General features: G+C 38.8%; 1 protein-coding gene across 3 annotated transcripts in view; it reads right to left on the reverse strand.

The window, feature by feature from the left end:
* Positions 1 to 5,228: 5,228 nt before the first annotated feature.
* Positions 5,229 to 16,252, reverse strand: part of LNPEP (leucyl and cystinyl aminopeptidase) — a 42,495-nt gene continuing 31,471 nt past the window's right edge. For all 3 annotated transcript variants that reach the window (XM_019471166.1, XM_009275844.2, XM_009275854.2), the window contains exons 11-18: positions 15,719 to 15,807; positions 13,758 to 13,938; positions 12,845 to 13,001; positions 11,283 to 11,467; positions 10,427 to 10,588; positions 9,436 to 9,576; positions 8,384 to 8,465; positions 5,229 to 7,400 (exon numbers count right to left, since the gene is read on the reverse strand). In XM_019471166.1, the coding sequence (XP_019326711.1) occupies positions 7,269 to 7,400; positions 8,384 to 8,465; positions 9,436 to 9,576; positions 10,427 to 10,588; positions 11,283 to 11,467; positions 12,845 to 13,001; positions 13,758 to 13,938; positions 15,719 to 15,807 (1,129 nt within the window). In that variant the 3' untranslated portion in view covers positions 5,229 to 7,268. The remainder of the gene's footprint in view (positions 7,401 to 8,383; positions 8,466 to 9,435; positions 9,577 to 10,426; positions 10,589 to 11,282; positions 11,468 to 12,844; positions 13,002 to 13,757; positions 13,939 to 15,718; positions 15,808 to 16,252) is intronic.

Below are 16,252 nucleotides of genomic sequence, written 5' to 3' on the forward strand. Positions count from 1 at the left end.
ATCCCAGAAGGACACCTCACCCACACCGACCAATGTCTCAGCTATTAAAAGTCAGCCTTTTTCTGTTCAAGGGAGAGAGTACTGGTGGCACACACCACTTGCAACCCTGTGGTTCTTCTGTGTGACCAGGGGGAGGACATGAGGAAGTGGAATGGTGAATCTACCTGGAAACTAGAAGCTCAGGTACAGGAACTGCAAGAAAAAAACAACAGCCAAAAGGAAAAATTACTGCTTCAGTGTCTGTTGGGAGTGTAGAAGGGCAGATCGTACTTTTGACCCTGATGAAGGGACTTCTGGTTTGCAGTTACAAAAAAAATCAGGTGATGAATACTCTGACCAGGAATAGCAGGGTCCTGCCTTTGGCCAGGCAGAGGAAAGGGACAACAGGGTTTACTCAACTGTGTGGGTTTGATGACCTGGCACATCAGCCCCATGGGAGTATAAAGCTCTAGTGGACACTGGTGCACTCTAATACCATCAGATTGCAAAGGGGCAGAATCCACCTGTACTTCTGGAGTGACAGGAGGATCCCAAGAACTGTCTGTGTTGGAGGCTGAGGTAAGCCTAACTGGGGATGAGTGGCAAAAGCACCCTATTGTAACTGGTTCAGAGGCTTCATGTATCCTTAGCATAGACTACTTCAGGAGAGGGTACTTCAAGGACCCAAAAGGGTACCGATGGGCTTTTGGTATAGCTGCCTTGAGTACGGAGAAGATTAAACAGCTGTCTAGCTTGCCTGATCTCTCAGAGGATCCTTCTGTTGTGGGACTGCTGCACTCTGTTAAAGAACAGCAGGTGCCAGTTGCTACCATGACAGTGCACTGGTGGCAACATCCCACCAAGCGAGACTCTGGTTCCCATCCATAAGCTGATTTGGTGACTGGAGAGTCAAGGAGTGATCAGTAAGACTCATTCACCCTTTAATAGTCCCATATGGCCAGTGCAAAAATCTAACAGAGAGTGGAGGCTAACAGCGGACTACCGTAGCCTGAATGGTCACACCACTGCTGAGTGCTGCCGTGCCAGACATGCTAGAACTCCAGTATGAACTGGAGTCAAAGGTAGCCAAATGGTGTGTGACAATTGATATCTCTAATATGTTTTTCTCGATCCCTTTGGCAGCAGAGTGCAGGCCACAGTTTGCTTTCATGTAGAGGGGTATCCAGTACACCTGGAACTGACCGCCCCAGGGGTAGAAACACAGTCCTACCATTTGCCATGGACTGACACAGACTACACTGGAACAGAGTGAGGCTCCCCAACACCTGCAGTATATTAATGACATCATTGTGTGGGGCAACACAGCGGAGGAAGCATTTGAGAAATGGAGAAGAATAATCCAAATTCTTTTGAAACCTGGTTTTGCTATAAAACAAAGTAAGGTCAAGGGACCTGCATAGAAGATCCAGTTTTTAGGAATAAAATGGCAAGATGGGTGTCATCCGTATCCCAATGGATGTGATCAATAAAATAACAGCTATGTCCCCACCAACTAGCAAAAAGGAAACACAAGCTTTCTTAGGTGTCATGGATTTTTGGAGAATGCATATTCCAAATTACAGTCTGATTGTAAGCCCTTTCTGTCAAGTGACCCAGAAGAAGAACGATTTTGAATGGGGCCCTGAGCAACGACAAGCTTTTGAACAAATTAAATGGGAGATAGTTCATGCAGTAGTACTTGGGCCAGTCTGGACAGGACAAGGTGTGAAAAATGAGCTTTACACTGCAGTCAGGGACCACAGCCCCACCTGGAGCCTCTGGCAGAAAGCACCTGGAGAGACTCAAGGTTGATCTCTAGGGTTTCGGAGTCAGGGATATACAGGATCTGAAGCCCGTTACACTCCAACTGAAAAAAAAATATTAGCAGCATAGGAAGGAGTTCGAGCCGCTTTAGAAGTAGTTGGTACTGAAGCACAGCTCTTTTTGGCACCTTGATTGCCTGTGCTGGGCTGGATGTTCAAAGGGAGGGTCCCCTCTACACATTATGCAACTGAGGCTACATGAAGTAAAGTGGGTCATACTGACAACGCAATGGGCTTGAATGAGAAATCCTGACCATTCAGGAATCCTGAACATGATCACAGACTCGCCAGAGGGCCAAATCTTTGACGTGTTGCCAGAGGAGGTGACACATGCTGAAGAGGCCCCACTGTATAATAAATTACCAGAAAATGAAAAACAATATGCCCTGTTTACAGATGGATCCTGTTGTATTGTGGGAAAGCACTGAAGGTGGAAGGCTGCTGTGTGGAGTCCTACACAACAAGTCGCAGAAACTGCTGAAGGAAAAGGTGAATCAAGTCACTTTGCAGAAGTGAAAGCCATCCAGCTGGCTTTAGATATTGCTGAATGAGAAAAATGGCGAGTACTTTATCTCTATACTGATTCATGGATGGTGGCAAATGCTCTGTGGGGGTGGCTACAGCAATGGAAGCACACCAACTCGCAGTGCAGAGGTAAACCCATATGGGCTGCTGAATTGTGGAGAACCTGGTTGTAAAAGTATGTCACATAGATGCTCACATACCCACAAGTCATGCCACTGAAGAACATCAAAACAACCAGCAGGTGGATCAGGCTGCTAAGATTGAAGTGGCTCAGGTGGATCTGGACTGGCAACATAAGGGTGAATTATTTATAGCTTGATGGGCCCATGACGCATCAGGACATCTGGGAAGGGCTGCAACATACAAATGGGCTTGTGATCAAGGGGTGGACTTGGCCATTGATGCCATTGCACAGATTATCCATGAATGTAAAATGTGCAGCATGATCAAACAAGCCAACTGGCTAAAGCTTTTTTGGTATAGAGGATGATGGCTGAAATATCAGTAATATCAATCAGATCGATTATATCACACTAGCATGAACCCACCATGGCAAGCACCATGTGCTTACAGTGGTGGAAACAACTACTGGATGGTTGGAAACATACCCTGTGACCCATGCCACCGCCCGGAATACTATCTTGGGCCTTGGAAAACAAGTTTTATGGTGACACAGCACCCCTAAAAGAATTGAATCAGACAATGGGACTCATTTTCGAAACAACCTCATAGACATCTGGGCCAAGGACCATGACATTGAGTGGGTGTTTCACATCCCCTATCAAGCACCAGCCTCTGGGAAAATTGAACAGTACCATGGACTGTTAAAAACAGAGAACAATGGGTGCTGGGACATTCAAGCATTGGGGTACAAATTTAGCAGAAGCCGCTTGACTAGTTAACACTAGAGGATCTACCAGTTGACCCGGCCCTGCCCAATCAAAACCCCTGTGCACTGTGGAAGGAGATAAGGTCCCTGCAGTACATATCAAGAACTAGCTGGGAAAAACTGTCTGGGTTATTCCTTCCTCAGGAAAGGGCAAACCTATTCATGGGATTGTTTTTGCTCAAGGACGTGGATGCACTTGGTGGGTAATGAGGAAGGATGGGGAAGTCCAATGTGTACCTCAAGGTGATGCAATCCTGGATGAAAATAATCCATGATTTGAGTTGTTTGATGGCAGTGTTACATGATGCTGTATGTCACCACTGCTGTGGCTGCCATATATCAAAGTTATTATAGTAGGAAGCTCTCAGTGCTAGCCAGGCTAGAGGCAAGAGGAGGAATTCATTGCAATGTTAAACCTTATGGCCTAGTCCAAAGGGACCAAGGATGGAGATTGTAATGGATATACCTTTAAATTGTTGTAACCCATGATTTGAGTTGCAGGTTATAGGGATTACTATAGCAGGAACCAACCTGATCCAATGAAGAACAAACCTCACAAGAAGCAGTGCAAGTGCAGCAGTGACCCAACTTGAGATATTTTTGGTGCCCAGTAACTCCACGCAATGCACCACCTCTCCTGTCCTGAGTGAATACTATAAGAGATGAAGCCCAAAGTCATAGACCAAATGAACTCAATGGACATTTTATGGATATGTATGGACATTTTACAAACATTTTACGGGGGAAAGGGTAGTTAATAAGGATGTATTGAGATAGTGTGGGACCTGAACATGATGTAAATGGTATGGAATAAGGGGTGGAGAATGTACTGGCTTTGGCTGGGATAAGGTTAAATTCCTTCATAGTAGCCTGTATGGGGCTATGTTTTGGATTTGTGCTGAAAATAGTGTTGGTAACACTTTGATGTTTTAGTTACTGCTGAGCAGTGCTTACACAGAGTCAAGGCCTTTTCTGCTTCTCACACCACCCCACCAGTGAGTAGGCTGGAGGTGCACAAAAAGTTGGGAGGGGACGCTGTTGGGCCAGCTGACCCCAACTGGCCAAAATGATATTCCATACCATACGGCATCATGCTTAGCAATAAAACTGGGGGGGGAAGTGCTGTTTGGGGACTGGCTGAGCATCAGTCCGTTGGTGGTGAGCAATTGTTTACATTTGCATCATTTGTCTTTCTTGGGGTTTAATTTTCCTCTGGTTTTTTTTCCTTTCTCCTTACAATGGTTCTGCTCTTTGTCCTGCACCTATGCCTAAGCCTCACCTAACCCTAACCTCACCCTAACTCTAGCCAGACCCCAGGTCCAACAGGGACACCGCCAGCTATGGCTCCCAAGAAAAAGTGCCCAGGACTGAGAGTTTTTGGCAGCCCTCCCCTTCCCTTGGCAGCCTTTTCACAGCTCCCCTAGCACTGGGGATATACACTTTGTCTTGCACCAAACCCTAAACCTTTTCCTGACCCTCACCCTGCCCTAAGCCCCTGTCCAAAATGGAGCCTTGTCAGCAGTGACTGTCTGTCCTGCACCAGGTCTTAGCCATTCCAATCTTCATCAGTTCCCAATATTCTCAAAAAGGGAGGAGTACATTTAAGCATTTCTCATGGAAGAAGGACTCCAGAACAATTTTTAATAGGGTCAGAGACTCCATGACAGAAAAAAAAATATTAAAACCTCTATAACTGACATACCAAAAGTATGCATATGCAACAAATAGTAAAATGAAAAATTATTCCATAATCTCTCCACAACCTTCCCAACTTTCCAGATTTTCTTGGTATAGTTTGCTGTCTAAAACTCAGCTCCATGCTATTGCCTCATAATTGTCATTAAAGCATTTGAATAAAATAGTAAATTTTTAAAATTCCACAGCAGAAATCAGGAGGAAGATGGGATCTTCTTCCACAGTTTCCATTTTAGATTTTATATGCCTCAATACTGCACTCAGGGATGAGGTAAAATACATGTGAGGGGACAGAAGGTATAGAAAAGTGAAAGGTTATTAATGACTTCTCATTTAATATGAAGAAATGACTAGAAAGAGAGATGACGTAGATACACACAAATATGCAAACATGGAACTAATATTTTTGTAGAGATTCCAAAGGTTTAAAATAAAGGAGGAAATTAAGCCATAACATATGGGAGTACAAAAATTCCAAGACCATACTTAATTACAATTCTAATTGCATAATTTATAAGGAAGTATGATTTATCTTCAATGCTCATACTGCTAGTTTCTTCTTCAGTGCATTAAAAATTATTCATTTCTGGGCCTTTTGGGCAAACAAGTGTTTGCACACTCTTAAGGTCTAACATTCTTTCTGATAATTTCAAAGTTAAAAATTACATCTGCAATTCTAATATGAGCTGGAAAATGAGGAATTTCTTTTCCAGGAGTTTTGACAGATATGCTGAAAAGATGGGAAAAGTATGGTATGGCTTAAGCAATCACAGCTTATAATTTCTGCTAACCAAATAAACAGCCGATGCTGCAGTTTCATTAAGTTAAAGCATTCCATTTGAATCATCCTGTGACAAATTTTTAAGTCCATTAATTTAACTCTAATTCAAACTATTATCTTCTTCAGAATTTACTGTAGCTGAATTAGTTTTATTAAAATAGTACAACTTTTGTTAATGCTTTCATCGTATTTTATAACTGATCACATAATTGGACGATTATAAGACAACAACAGGTTTGAATCTGCTTGCATGAATCCACAAAAGGTGCATCAGTAGTGAAATGCATAGAACAGATCTCCAGATGAAAAGGTAAGTTTACTCTTGCATGTGTTGTATATATACGCTATACATCAAAAATGGCCTTTTTCACTGCTTTTGAAAGAGATGCAGATTGTACAGTAGGTATTTCGCCTTTCTAATGTAGCACATTAGGGTTTTAGATCATTTTCTTTAAAAGACTGAAGATTAGTCTCACAAGGTTTTTCACAACAGTAGAAGAACAAATCATTAAAATCTAAATGAGAAGCTTTCCTAAAGCTAATGTTACAAAGAGTGAGCAATGTTCACAAATTATACTGTGATATGCGAGTTACCAGGCAAGGAAAAAACAGAAGTTTACCCAGATGAAGTGGCTGACTTATCTATTAATTGCAGACCCTCTGCAACAAGTGGTGATATTAAAGATCAGAAGTCAAAAGGGCACAAAGCAGTAGTCAGCCTAGCAGATTAATCAACTTGTAAAAATGTAATTTTGTGCAGTTGCTCAGAGATCAATACAGCAAAATCAGATGAAGTCCAATGATTAATGATGAGATTTCAAAAATGTCTAATAAATTCAGAGTAAAAGTTCCAAGGTCAAATCAGTGTTTCTGGAAATCGCATCTCTAAAATGCTTGGTTTTGGTATCTGGTTTTTCTTTTCCACACTACTATTCAGCCACTTTATACATCAAAGTGTATACTATTAGCATGAGATATTACTCTTTTTTTTTGATGTGTAATTCCTAAAGAACACTGTGAAAACAAAAAAGCCAAACTTAAATCAAATTGGAACCTTATTTATTTTGCCTCAAACTGGTGTACTTTATAAGATCCACTACTGATTACATATGAAGTATGACTTCGTTTCACAACAGCTTCTATATCTACAAATGTGGAAACCACCTACAGTTTTGCATTAGAAAATCTACTGCTCAATGAGCAGTCTGCAAAGAAGTAACAGTTCATGGTAACTCTTTCTTTCTGACCCTAACTGTCAATATTTACCCACTGCTAAGAAACTATAACACAACTCCAAATGAAAGGGCATATGTTTCAAATATAAAATTATATTTAATCATTTGTGCAGATTTTGGTCTATAGATGAGAACAGTTTCAGAATAAATACTTACATCTTGCTCATAAATGCTCCAAGGAAAATAAAAATTTATCTGAGACATGCCCTGAGCTATCTAGACTCCTTAATAGTGCAAACAACGTTGCAGTGATGCCTGGTTTCACCCTGGCTTTTGCAAAAGAAACACAGTAACTGCCCACAGAGCTCCTAAGTGGCTGACACACTATAGCATTATGCGCACTACAGCAGTTCTTGTAGCTTTGCTAAGTTCCCCTCCATCCACTGGATATTGAGCTGAATTGTGTCAATTGCCTCTTTTACGCAACGCAGTTGAGAACTCTCCTCCGATTTTGACTCAAAAAATGACTTCACCTGCACAGCAAGGGAAAAGAAAGAAAAAGAAAAGTTTAATTAAAATCAACGCTGGTCACACAAATAGGTTCAGAAGCAAACGCTACACATATGTTGCAGGAAATCTATTCCCGAGAATCGTTTGTATCTATGCAGTAAGCAAACCTCTCAAACGAGTTCCCAAATGCAAGGAAAGCACTTTTCATGGGAACTGCAGCAATAACTCATTTAGTTTTAATAAATTATTTCACCAATAAACAGACATTCACTTATCATATTCATCACCGAGCAATGACAGAGCACTCAAAGTTCTGGAACAGGGGTCTCGTTCTGTGACAAAGAACTGATTGTTGTAAGCAACCCTCTTCAGCACTCTGGAATGACCCCCACACCTACTGATCATTATAATTGTTAATGCTAACACTTAAAATACTATAGATCAAACCATAAACAACTCACTCTGCCAAATTATCTGAATGAAAACATTGGACTAAACCATAAACCATTCTTGACACATTAACTTCAAGGCCTTGTTAGGGAAGACAACAGAGATTTCTAATGGCTATTAACCAGATCTTAACTGATACTCAACCTCCACAATAGCTCCTTGGGATTGTTGACAGAAAAAATAACATAAAGCAATTTTTATGGTGCTCCATCACGTTCCAGAGATGCATAGCTTGTTTACAAAATCTAGACCAAAATTCTATCTAGACCAAATCACTATTTTGGGAGACAGTGTGTTCCAGTGAACAGGAAAACAAAACAGTATCAACAGATAACTGGGTTCAACTCTATATGCAACTCTGCCATAGACTCAGTATGTAATCTTCAACACGTTTATGTATGTATGTCCCATGTGTGAAACAGGGAAAGCAATAGCTGTATATCCTTGCAAAAGGGCCTCAAGGACAGAAATAACATGTGTTTTCCTCATCCCTCAATTAAATGAAAACAACATTGGCACTAGAAAATATCCCTTTCTGGTAGATTAAGCCACCAACCTCAAGTAGATGTGCCTTTGTTGCAAACTGAGAAGTTGACCAACTAATGATATTCTGGATAGTATATGAGCCTAGGTGAAACCTGAAATACAAACAAAGAAGTTTAAGATGCAGGTTCACTATATGTAAACATTCTTATTTCTACTTTTTTGTTTTAGTAGTTGGAAATCATTAAAAGCACTTAAATTCAAGTTTACATATCTCATTTTTCAAGAGAGATACAAGGTCTTAGAAGTCCAAGCCTCTAGTTCCCTAATCCCTCCAAAAACTGAACTTCAGAGTGAAAGACATGGAAAATTTTCAAACTCCTATCACAGCTCAAATAGTAAAGAACTGAGGACACCACACACTGAATACCAAGACCTGTATTTGTGGTATGTATTCCAAAACTTTACAGTAATTGAATTTGTAACCAGATTTCATTTCAAGCAAAGTAATTTTGTAATATTGGTTATTAAGAGCTTGCTAGAGCAGAAATTTTCATCCAGGAGAAGATTTTTTAGTAATGTGAAACTGTTCCAAATCAAAACTAGGATTTAGAAATACAGTTTTCCACGTGCTGTTAGCTTTTGAAGACTTGCAGGCCAGCTCTCCTGCTGGATACCCTTCAAGGCCAGTTAAGGGGAACATGTATTTCTAAAACAAGTGGAATTTTTTGGTTATTTGGTTTTGGAATTGCTGTAAAAAGACAGAAAAATTAAATGCTGAATGAATTCCCTGGGCCTGCTTTTGAATGCATTTGATCCACGTAAATATCCTGCATCTGCAGCAACCATCTTAGAGACAGCATCCTTTTAACAGATATTACAATCAAGATTTTTTAGAATTACTGTGAGGCTCTAGGAGGCTCCAAAGTCCCATCAACTATTGGTGAGACTTCAAAGTTTATGTTACAAGTTATTTTTGTAAAATCAGATTTTAAAACAGGCTTTACAATTTTAATACAAATCTTCTTATATGAATCCAACTATTTATTATCTTGCGCTTGAAAGAAACAAACAGGTCCTTTTGCCACTGTGAGAGTGAAGTTTCAGCTACATCAAAAGCCTTACTTTCGTGTAAGCTTTTCCCAGTTCTCTTTGACAAAGTCCCAGGCTAGCAAATATCCAGGCAAACTCTGGCTAACAGTTGCTATGATACGTGAAAGCTCCTGTGCCCTGATGACTTCTCCTTCAAGGCTGTTCTGCATTAACCTAAAAGACAAAGCATATGAAAAGGGACAGGAAAAAACATCTATTCATGTCTTCAGATGATTCTCCTGATACTCCTGAATTAGATGGAAAAGATTATATAACAGATCAAACAACAAGCAACTTCTAACATCTGGAACACACCGATGCTACATTTTATAACCACTGTACTTATTTAGCTTTAATTTCCAAGTATCAGAGTGACCTTAGCTCTAAACCAAGCACTTGAATTTTCATTGTTGTTGGAAAAGATTAAGTAAATTCTAACAACTTGTAAAAGAAAACATAATACATTTAAAAGTTAAGAGAGGAAAGCTGTAACAAGAACCACCTAGCAGGACAACCTTAGTGTCCTCCATGCAGTATGGAGATTTGGTCTACAGAGAGGTGTTGGAGCATAATGTAAGGTCAAAATTTCACCCAAAGAAAGAAAGAAAGAAAAAAAAGAAAAAAAAAGAAAGAAAGAAGAAAAAAAAGAAAAAAAACCCACCCCAAACCCCAAAAAAACCCCAACTAGTTATTATCTTGGTTATAAAGACAAACCAATCTTTTAAGCCTTCATAGAACAATCTGCAATTTTGTGTTAGCAGTAGTGCAAAGCCTTTAATTTAAATTGTTTTCTCTTTATGCGTATTCAGAATTTGGCCTTTTGAGCTACTCTGTTACGTAAATTATTTTTAAGTGAAAAATATCAGGTTCTTCATGTTTATGGAAACCTGTACAAAACATGTGGATAGATTTTCTTTAGTAATCAGAAATTTTTTCAATAATACAAAAAAGACAATACATTTTTTCAAAGAAGACTTTAACGCTTTTAATTGAAACAGCATACAACTTTCTGGCTCCTTCATACCAGATCAGCTTTCTGACATCCTCTGTGCTGGCCAAGGCTTCAATCATTTTGTTTTTCTCTGCTTCAGAAACTGAAGAGGAGTACGTCTTCAGGAGGAATTCCCAGCCATCACTAGATTTGGCTCCAGCTGTAAATATGGCTTTCATAACATCACTAGGCAGACTACAGGGAAAAACAAAACCAACAACAAAACAACAACAAAAAAACAAAACAAAAAACAAACAAATAAAAAAAAAAGGGGTGACATAAAAATGTTCATCTGAGAAAAGAAGGAAGAAAAGTCACAAAATGAAAATATTAGCTTGAAAGAGATGCCCCTCTTTTGAGCAATTTAATTCTGTAGCAATTGTAAATTTGTTGGACTGAATTCATGCCAGTCTAATACTTTAAGTCACTGGGAAAAAGCAAATCATTAGTCACATGAAAGCACAGTAAATTGTACAAAAATCTGAGTAATTTTCTGTGGCTCAAAATGCACATGAATCCAGAGCAGAATGAATTCTGCAAGATAAAAAGGTATGCTTTGACATTGCTACTAAGTAACCCTCCTGGAGCATGCAGCTTAGGAAATGCAGATGGAAGCAATTTGTGGCTGGTTTTGCAGTCACACTTAATGAAACTGCAGAAAAAGTCTTGAATTCTAGCACGGTTCTCCCTCTCATCTTACAACAGCAATTACTTCTACATGAGGAACAGTAAAAGACAGAATGAAGTGCTTTATCAATATTCAGTTGGTGGTGATGGTGTGGGGTTTTTTTGTTTGGTTGGTTTGTTTGTTTGTTTTCCCCAAAACAATGGTGGCAAGGTAATAGGAAAACAGGTAGATAAAAAAGTGGAAGCCCAGTTTTTGTGGTACCTCATTGTTCCATTAGACTTCATCCACTTCTCAAACATCTCAGTGGCAGTTGCTCTACAGTTTCTTATACCATGGGTGCAGGCAAAAGCTAGCAGTGTTGACCGGAGCTCTCGTTCAGACAGGGTCCCATCATCTGTCCAACTCTGTTGATCAATTTTATCTCCAAGCAGGTGCTCTATTCTATGCTAAAGGAGGAAGAATTATTAGCAATAACTAATTCTTCCCAAAAGGATTTTCTATATACAAAATTAGTTTAAAAAAAGAAAAAAAAAGTTAAGTTTTAGAACTGTGGAAGTTGAACATAGTAGTTTTTCATCTACCTATTCCAATTTACATATACCATATCTTATCTGTATGAATAAATAGCAGATACCACATAGATCTGAAAGATGGGCTAGGTCTACATCTTAAGTTGCACATGGAGACTGAAGACTACTCTTCGAGCTACAGAGCAGACTTGTATGTAGTCAGCTTACTATCTCAACTAACTACAACTCCTGTATGTTTAACTGCTTTTAACTCCATCAAGCGACAGTTAATACACCTTAGTTTAGCACAAACAAGCAAACCAACCTTTATCTATAGGCTGAACACCCTTCACGTTTGTAGTTTTGTAGCTTGCCAAAACCACAGCTAGGTGCCTGACCAGCTACCACATCTCAGCTGAAACACTTGACCTTAAATATAACCTCACAGACACTGCATTGCAAACCATAGCTTGGGCTGTGGCAAACAGCCCAAGGTATGGTTGTTTGAATAAATACTAAATAAGGAAAATTATTATAGTAGTGTTTTTTTGTTTCTTATAAGTTTCCTTAAGCACTCACTAATTACCCTTACCTACTATAAAGAAAAACATCTGCTATTTCACCTAATCATTTAATAATTTTCCTTCTAGACTAAATCCCTTTGCTGACATTCTACAATGTAAAGCAGCAAGGATCATTTTAAACCTGTAGATGAATTTAGAGAGGAGGCTTCATAATAAGAAAGTAAACAGAGAAATGAAAAGACATTTCCTCAGCAAGAACTGAGGCTATGATGTTGATTTCATTGCTAAGTCTGCAGCACTGTGTTGTGTTAATCTATCGCATAGCTGGAATGGGACAACGACAACCATTCCTGTGTTCCTATTTTTACAGAAAATAGGGTTTTTTTTTTTCCACTGCCTCTATAAAAAGGAATTAGATCTATGATCTCCAGCCACTCTAGTAATTTTGGAAATAATTTTTCTCTACTTGAAAAATGTCATGGGCTCTGTTTAATCAAATATCTGTACTACACTGACCTTTATAGCGACTATAGCAAATCCCCAGACACCACTGTGTTCCCACTGCATTACACTCTGTACAAAACATGGGGGGGAAGTTGATCCAAAAAATTTAGCATTTCAGTAAGAGATCATTACTAAACAAAAGCAGGCAAGACTGGCAACTATCTAGAATCCCTGTCCAACTTAGTGAGATTACTGAATATGTTCCACAGTCAACACTTAAAAAGATAATGTAACTATAAAGAACATTACAGCTAATTGTTTCAAATTATAATTAACTAAGACATACCATGACTCGAGCCGCCAGTTGTTGTTCACCCTTTTTCTCTAAAAGGCTGTATATAAGACTCAGCTGAAACAAAGCTTGAGTGAGTGGTGCAGTGCTGTTCTCTTTGTTAAGGTAATCAATCAGCTCAAAGGCCTTTTCCAGAGACTCTTTTCCTAGACTATAGGTCAATGAACACAAACATTAAAATGGCTTCCAGAACAAAAGCACTTCCTGAAACAAGATCAGAAGTGATGCTCTTCATTACATTAACAGAGGGATAGATGAACAGAGGGAGTATCATAAGAAACACTTTAGATTTAGAGATTTTTATATTACAACATTAGTAAGATAATAACAAAGCAACAATGGCCACTAACATGTCTTCAATTAACAAAAATGAAAATAGGTAAGGAAGTGTGACAATGATGTCTGAAAACATTTATCATAAATGAGGGTATCAGATACAGGAAGTAGCTGTCAAAGAGGCCATTCAGAATGCTCAGCCTCACCTGCTCTGACGGCCATGGTGAAAGACAGGAGAGGGAGCCAGTAAAAAATTGAGAGGCAAATGGCTTACTTCTCTGAAGTGGAGCACTCATTGACAGAGTACAGGAAAACAGTCCACTAGGCAGATTATCAGACACTAAAGAAAACGGTGTCTTTCAGAAACGGAAGCTATCATGTGGCTCTTTGTGATGCAAATAAATGGATGCTGCTATAAAGGACAGGGAGATAACATCTAACACCAATATTGAAGCATTGGTGAAATAACTTAAAAAAAATATTAGTGAATGGTGAACAGTTTCAATAGGCTAATGAAGACTGAATTAAAATTCTCTAAAGCAGTCTTCTCTAGAATCTAAGTCTGATCTTCTTTGACTTGGAAAAAGCTTTAAACACGTATTAACTATGTTTTCCAATATAAAAGTCTTACCCTGCAAGGTTGAAGATATTGTTGATCAAATTGGCTCTGTCTTTAGGACTCAAGGCAGTGTGGTTTTTTTTCAACAGATCAATCAGCGTTTTCCAGTCTTCAGCATAGTGTACTATGTAATAGCCATTCATGTCCACATTGAATTTTACCCATTCCACCTCTTCTGGAAGTTCAATGACAGCTAATGGACAGACAATCAGTTAGCAGCGGAAACAAACATTTAGCAACCGTTCATTCAAATCCAAATCTGTGAAGTAGATTGGTTCCAGAGAGTCAGTAAATCCTTTTCCATCCACTAGTTCCCCCTACTATGAAGATGAAATAGGCAGTACAAAGGTTCCACAAGAAGGCTCCAAAATTCCAGGTTGTGCTTCCTCCTTCTTCCTACATCTGACTAAATGAACAGTATCACAATATGCCCCGAGTTGTATCTATACAGTTAATTACTTAGTGCAGTAGTTTTTCTCCTTCTGTCCAGTCCTCCTTTCAAACAACCCCATTTCTGCTCTGCCGACTTTCATGCATATATAAAGACCAGTTACACACACCATATAAAGAAAGAGAGAAATGGAGACGGCGTTAAGTAGATGAAAGGCCACACTCTAGTTTCAAAGTCAACTAGATACAAGAAGAGAGGCTTTGGGAAAAAGTTCTTCATTTCAGTTGATTCTATCTATCTAACTACTGCCAAAAACATCAATTTGCATAGCACCTACAATGCCTTTGAAATTCAGTAAATATTCTACCCCAAACTCTTTTGTACATCTCTCCTACTCTCATATGCTCCACATCCAAGTTTCTACAGTGAGTAAGGAATTAGTATGATGAACATGACACCACCAACAGGGCCATTTAAGGTGAAACAGAAATTATGAAATCAGGCTACTTACCTATTAGTTATAGTAAGATCAAGAACACATTCAATTAAACAGCTTTGTTTTTCCATTCTGATAATTCACAATATTTTTTTCTAAAACTCAAATGCAAAAATCTCAAATGCAAAAGGCCAGGAATAACTTGAAGGCTTTGTAAAACCAATGTCAAAATGACATAAACAAAATTTATTTACTTTAATTGTAGTACTTCTAACGTCATTTAAGAGGGCCGGCAGTTCATAAAAATCAGTAAACAGTGAAAATGTCAAGATCAGCTCTAAGAATTTTATTTTAAATTTGTATAGTTTTATTTCAAAAAGTAGAGGTGCAATATAGTTTTATGAATTAAAAATAATTGCCAGTTAAATGCACTGACTAGTAACTTTAACAGGTAAGAAAATACATCCTCAGATGTAAGATAATGAGTCAGACCAGCTTCAATAAAATGAAAAAACCTATTCATGTCAGTGGAGAGAGATAGCCAAAGTGATTTTAGCACAATACTACATAAGAGTGTGTAACTATTCACTTGGTAAGGAAAAAAACAGGGCTGAATAAAAAAAACCCCATAGACTAGCAATTTAGGATTCAAACTAGCCACTGCAGCAAAAGCAGAGAGTTTATGTGAAAAGATCTAAGGGTTTCAAGTTCTACAACAGCATTCTCAAAAACTTAATCTGTTCCAGATGCAATATTTTCTTATACCATTAGAGAAAATAAATAATATTTCCATGGAAAGTTACTTCCTCACATTTCAGTACACTGGTAGAGCAACTCTCCCGTTACTCTCTAAAGGACATGCAGTTTGAGAGATTTTGTGCATGCACTGGGATGAAAAGAGTACAAGCTTTTACAAATTCCAAACTTGTGCTTCTGCCCCAGTTCCTGCCATTTATTTGTACATATAATGCTATAGGGAACCAACACTCTAATGATGACACCACCAGTAGTGCTTGGCTCCAGATCTCTGTAATTATTTTGTACTACGTATGCCTTCATCTTCACATCTTACATAAGTGTGTGCTCAGAAAGATCAGTAATATATAACACTTAAGTAAATTGCTACCGAAGTTTTGAGTCACATACCTGACTTTTGGTCCAGTAAATATGCATTAGTACAATGGGTTAAGTTGCAGCTACTAGTTATGTAGGTGAGAGGAATATGCCACAGATAACTGCAAAGGAAAGCAAATGTTTACTGACATATTATACACATATTATTTGTCTTGAAGGGTTTGTTTTGGTTTTTTGAATTTAAGCATTTCAATATACCAGTAGTACTAGAACCACTGCATGCTGTGTAAAATAATAAAGTATAAAACTCACTCATATAATCAGAATATGATAAAAGAATACATGTACAGCATGTACAACAATTATTTTTTTATTCCCACCATGTTGAGAAGTGGGAAAATTTCACAGAATCACAGAATGGTTTGGTTTGGGTTGGAAGGGACCTCTAAAGGTCATCTAGTCCAATCCCCCCCTGCAATAAGCAGGGACATCTTCAACTAAATCAGGTTGCTCAGAGCCCCGTCCAACCTGACCTTGAATGTTTCCACGGATGGGGCATCCACCACCTCTCTGGGCAACCTGTGCCAGTGTTTCACCACCCTCAGC

Source organism: Aptenodytes forsteri, unplaced genomic scaffold, assembly GCF_000699145.1.
Source record: "Aptenodytes forsteri isolate BGI_AS27 unplaced genomic scaffold, ASM69914v1 Scaffold91, whole genome shotgun sequence".
NCBI lineage: Eukaryota > Metazoa > Chordata > Aves > Sphenisciformes > Spheniscidae > Aptenodytes > Aptenodytes forsteri.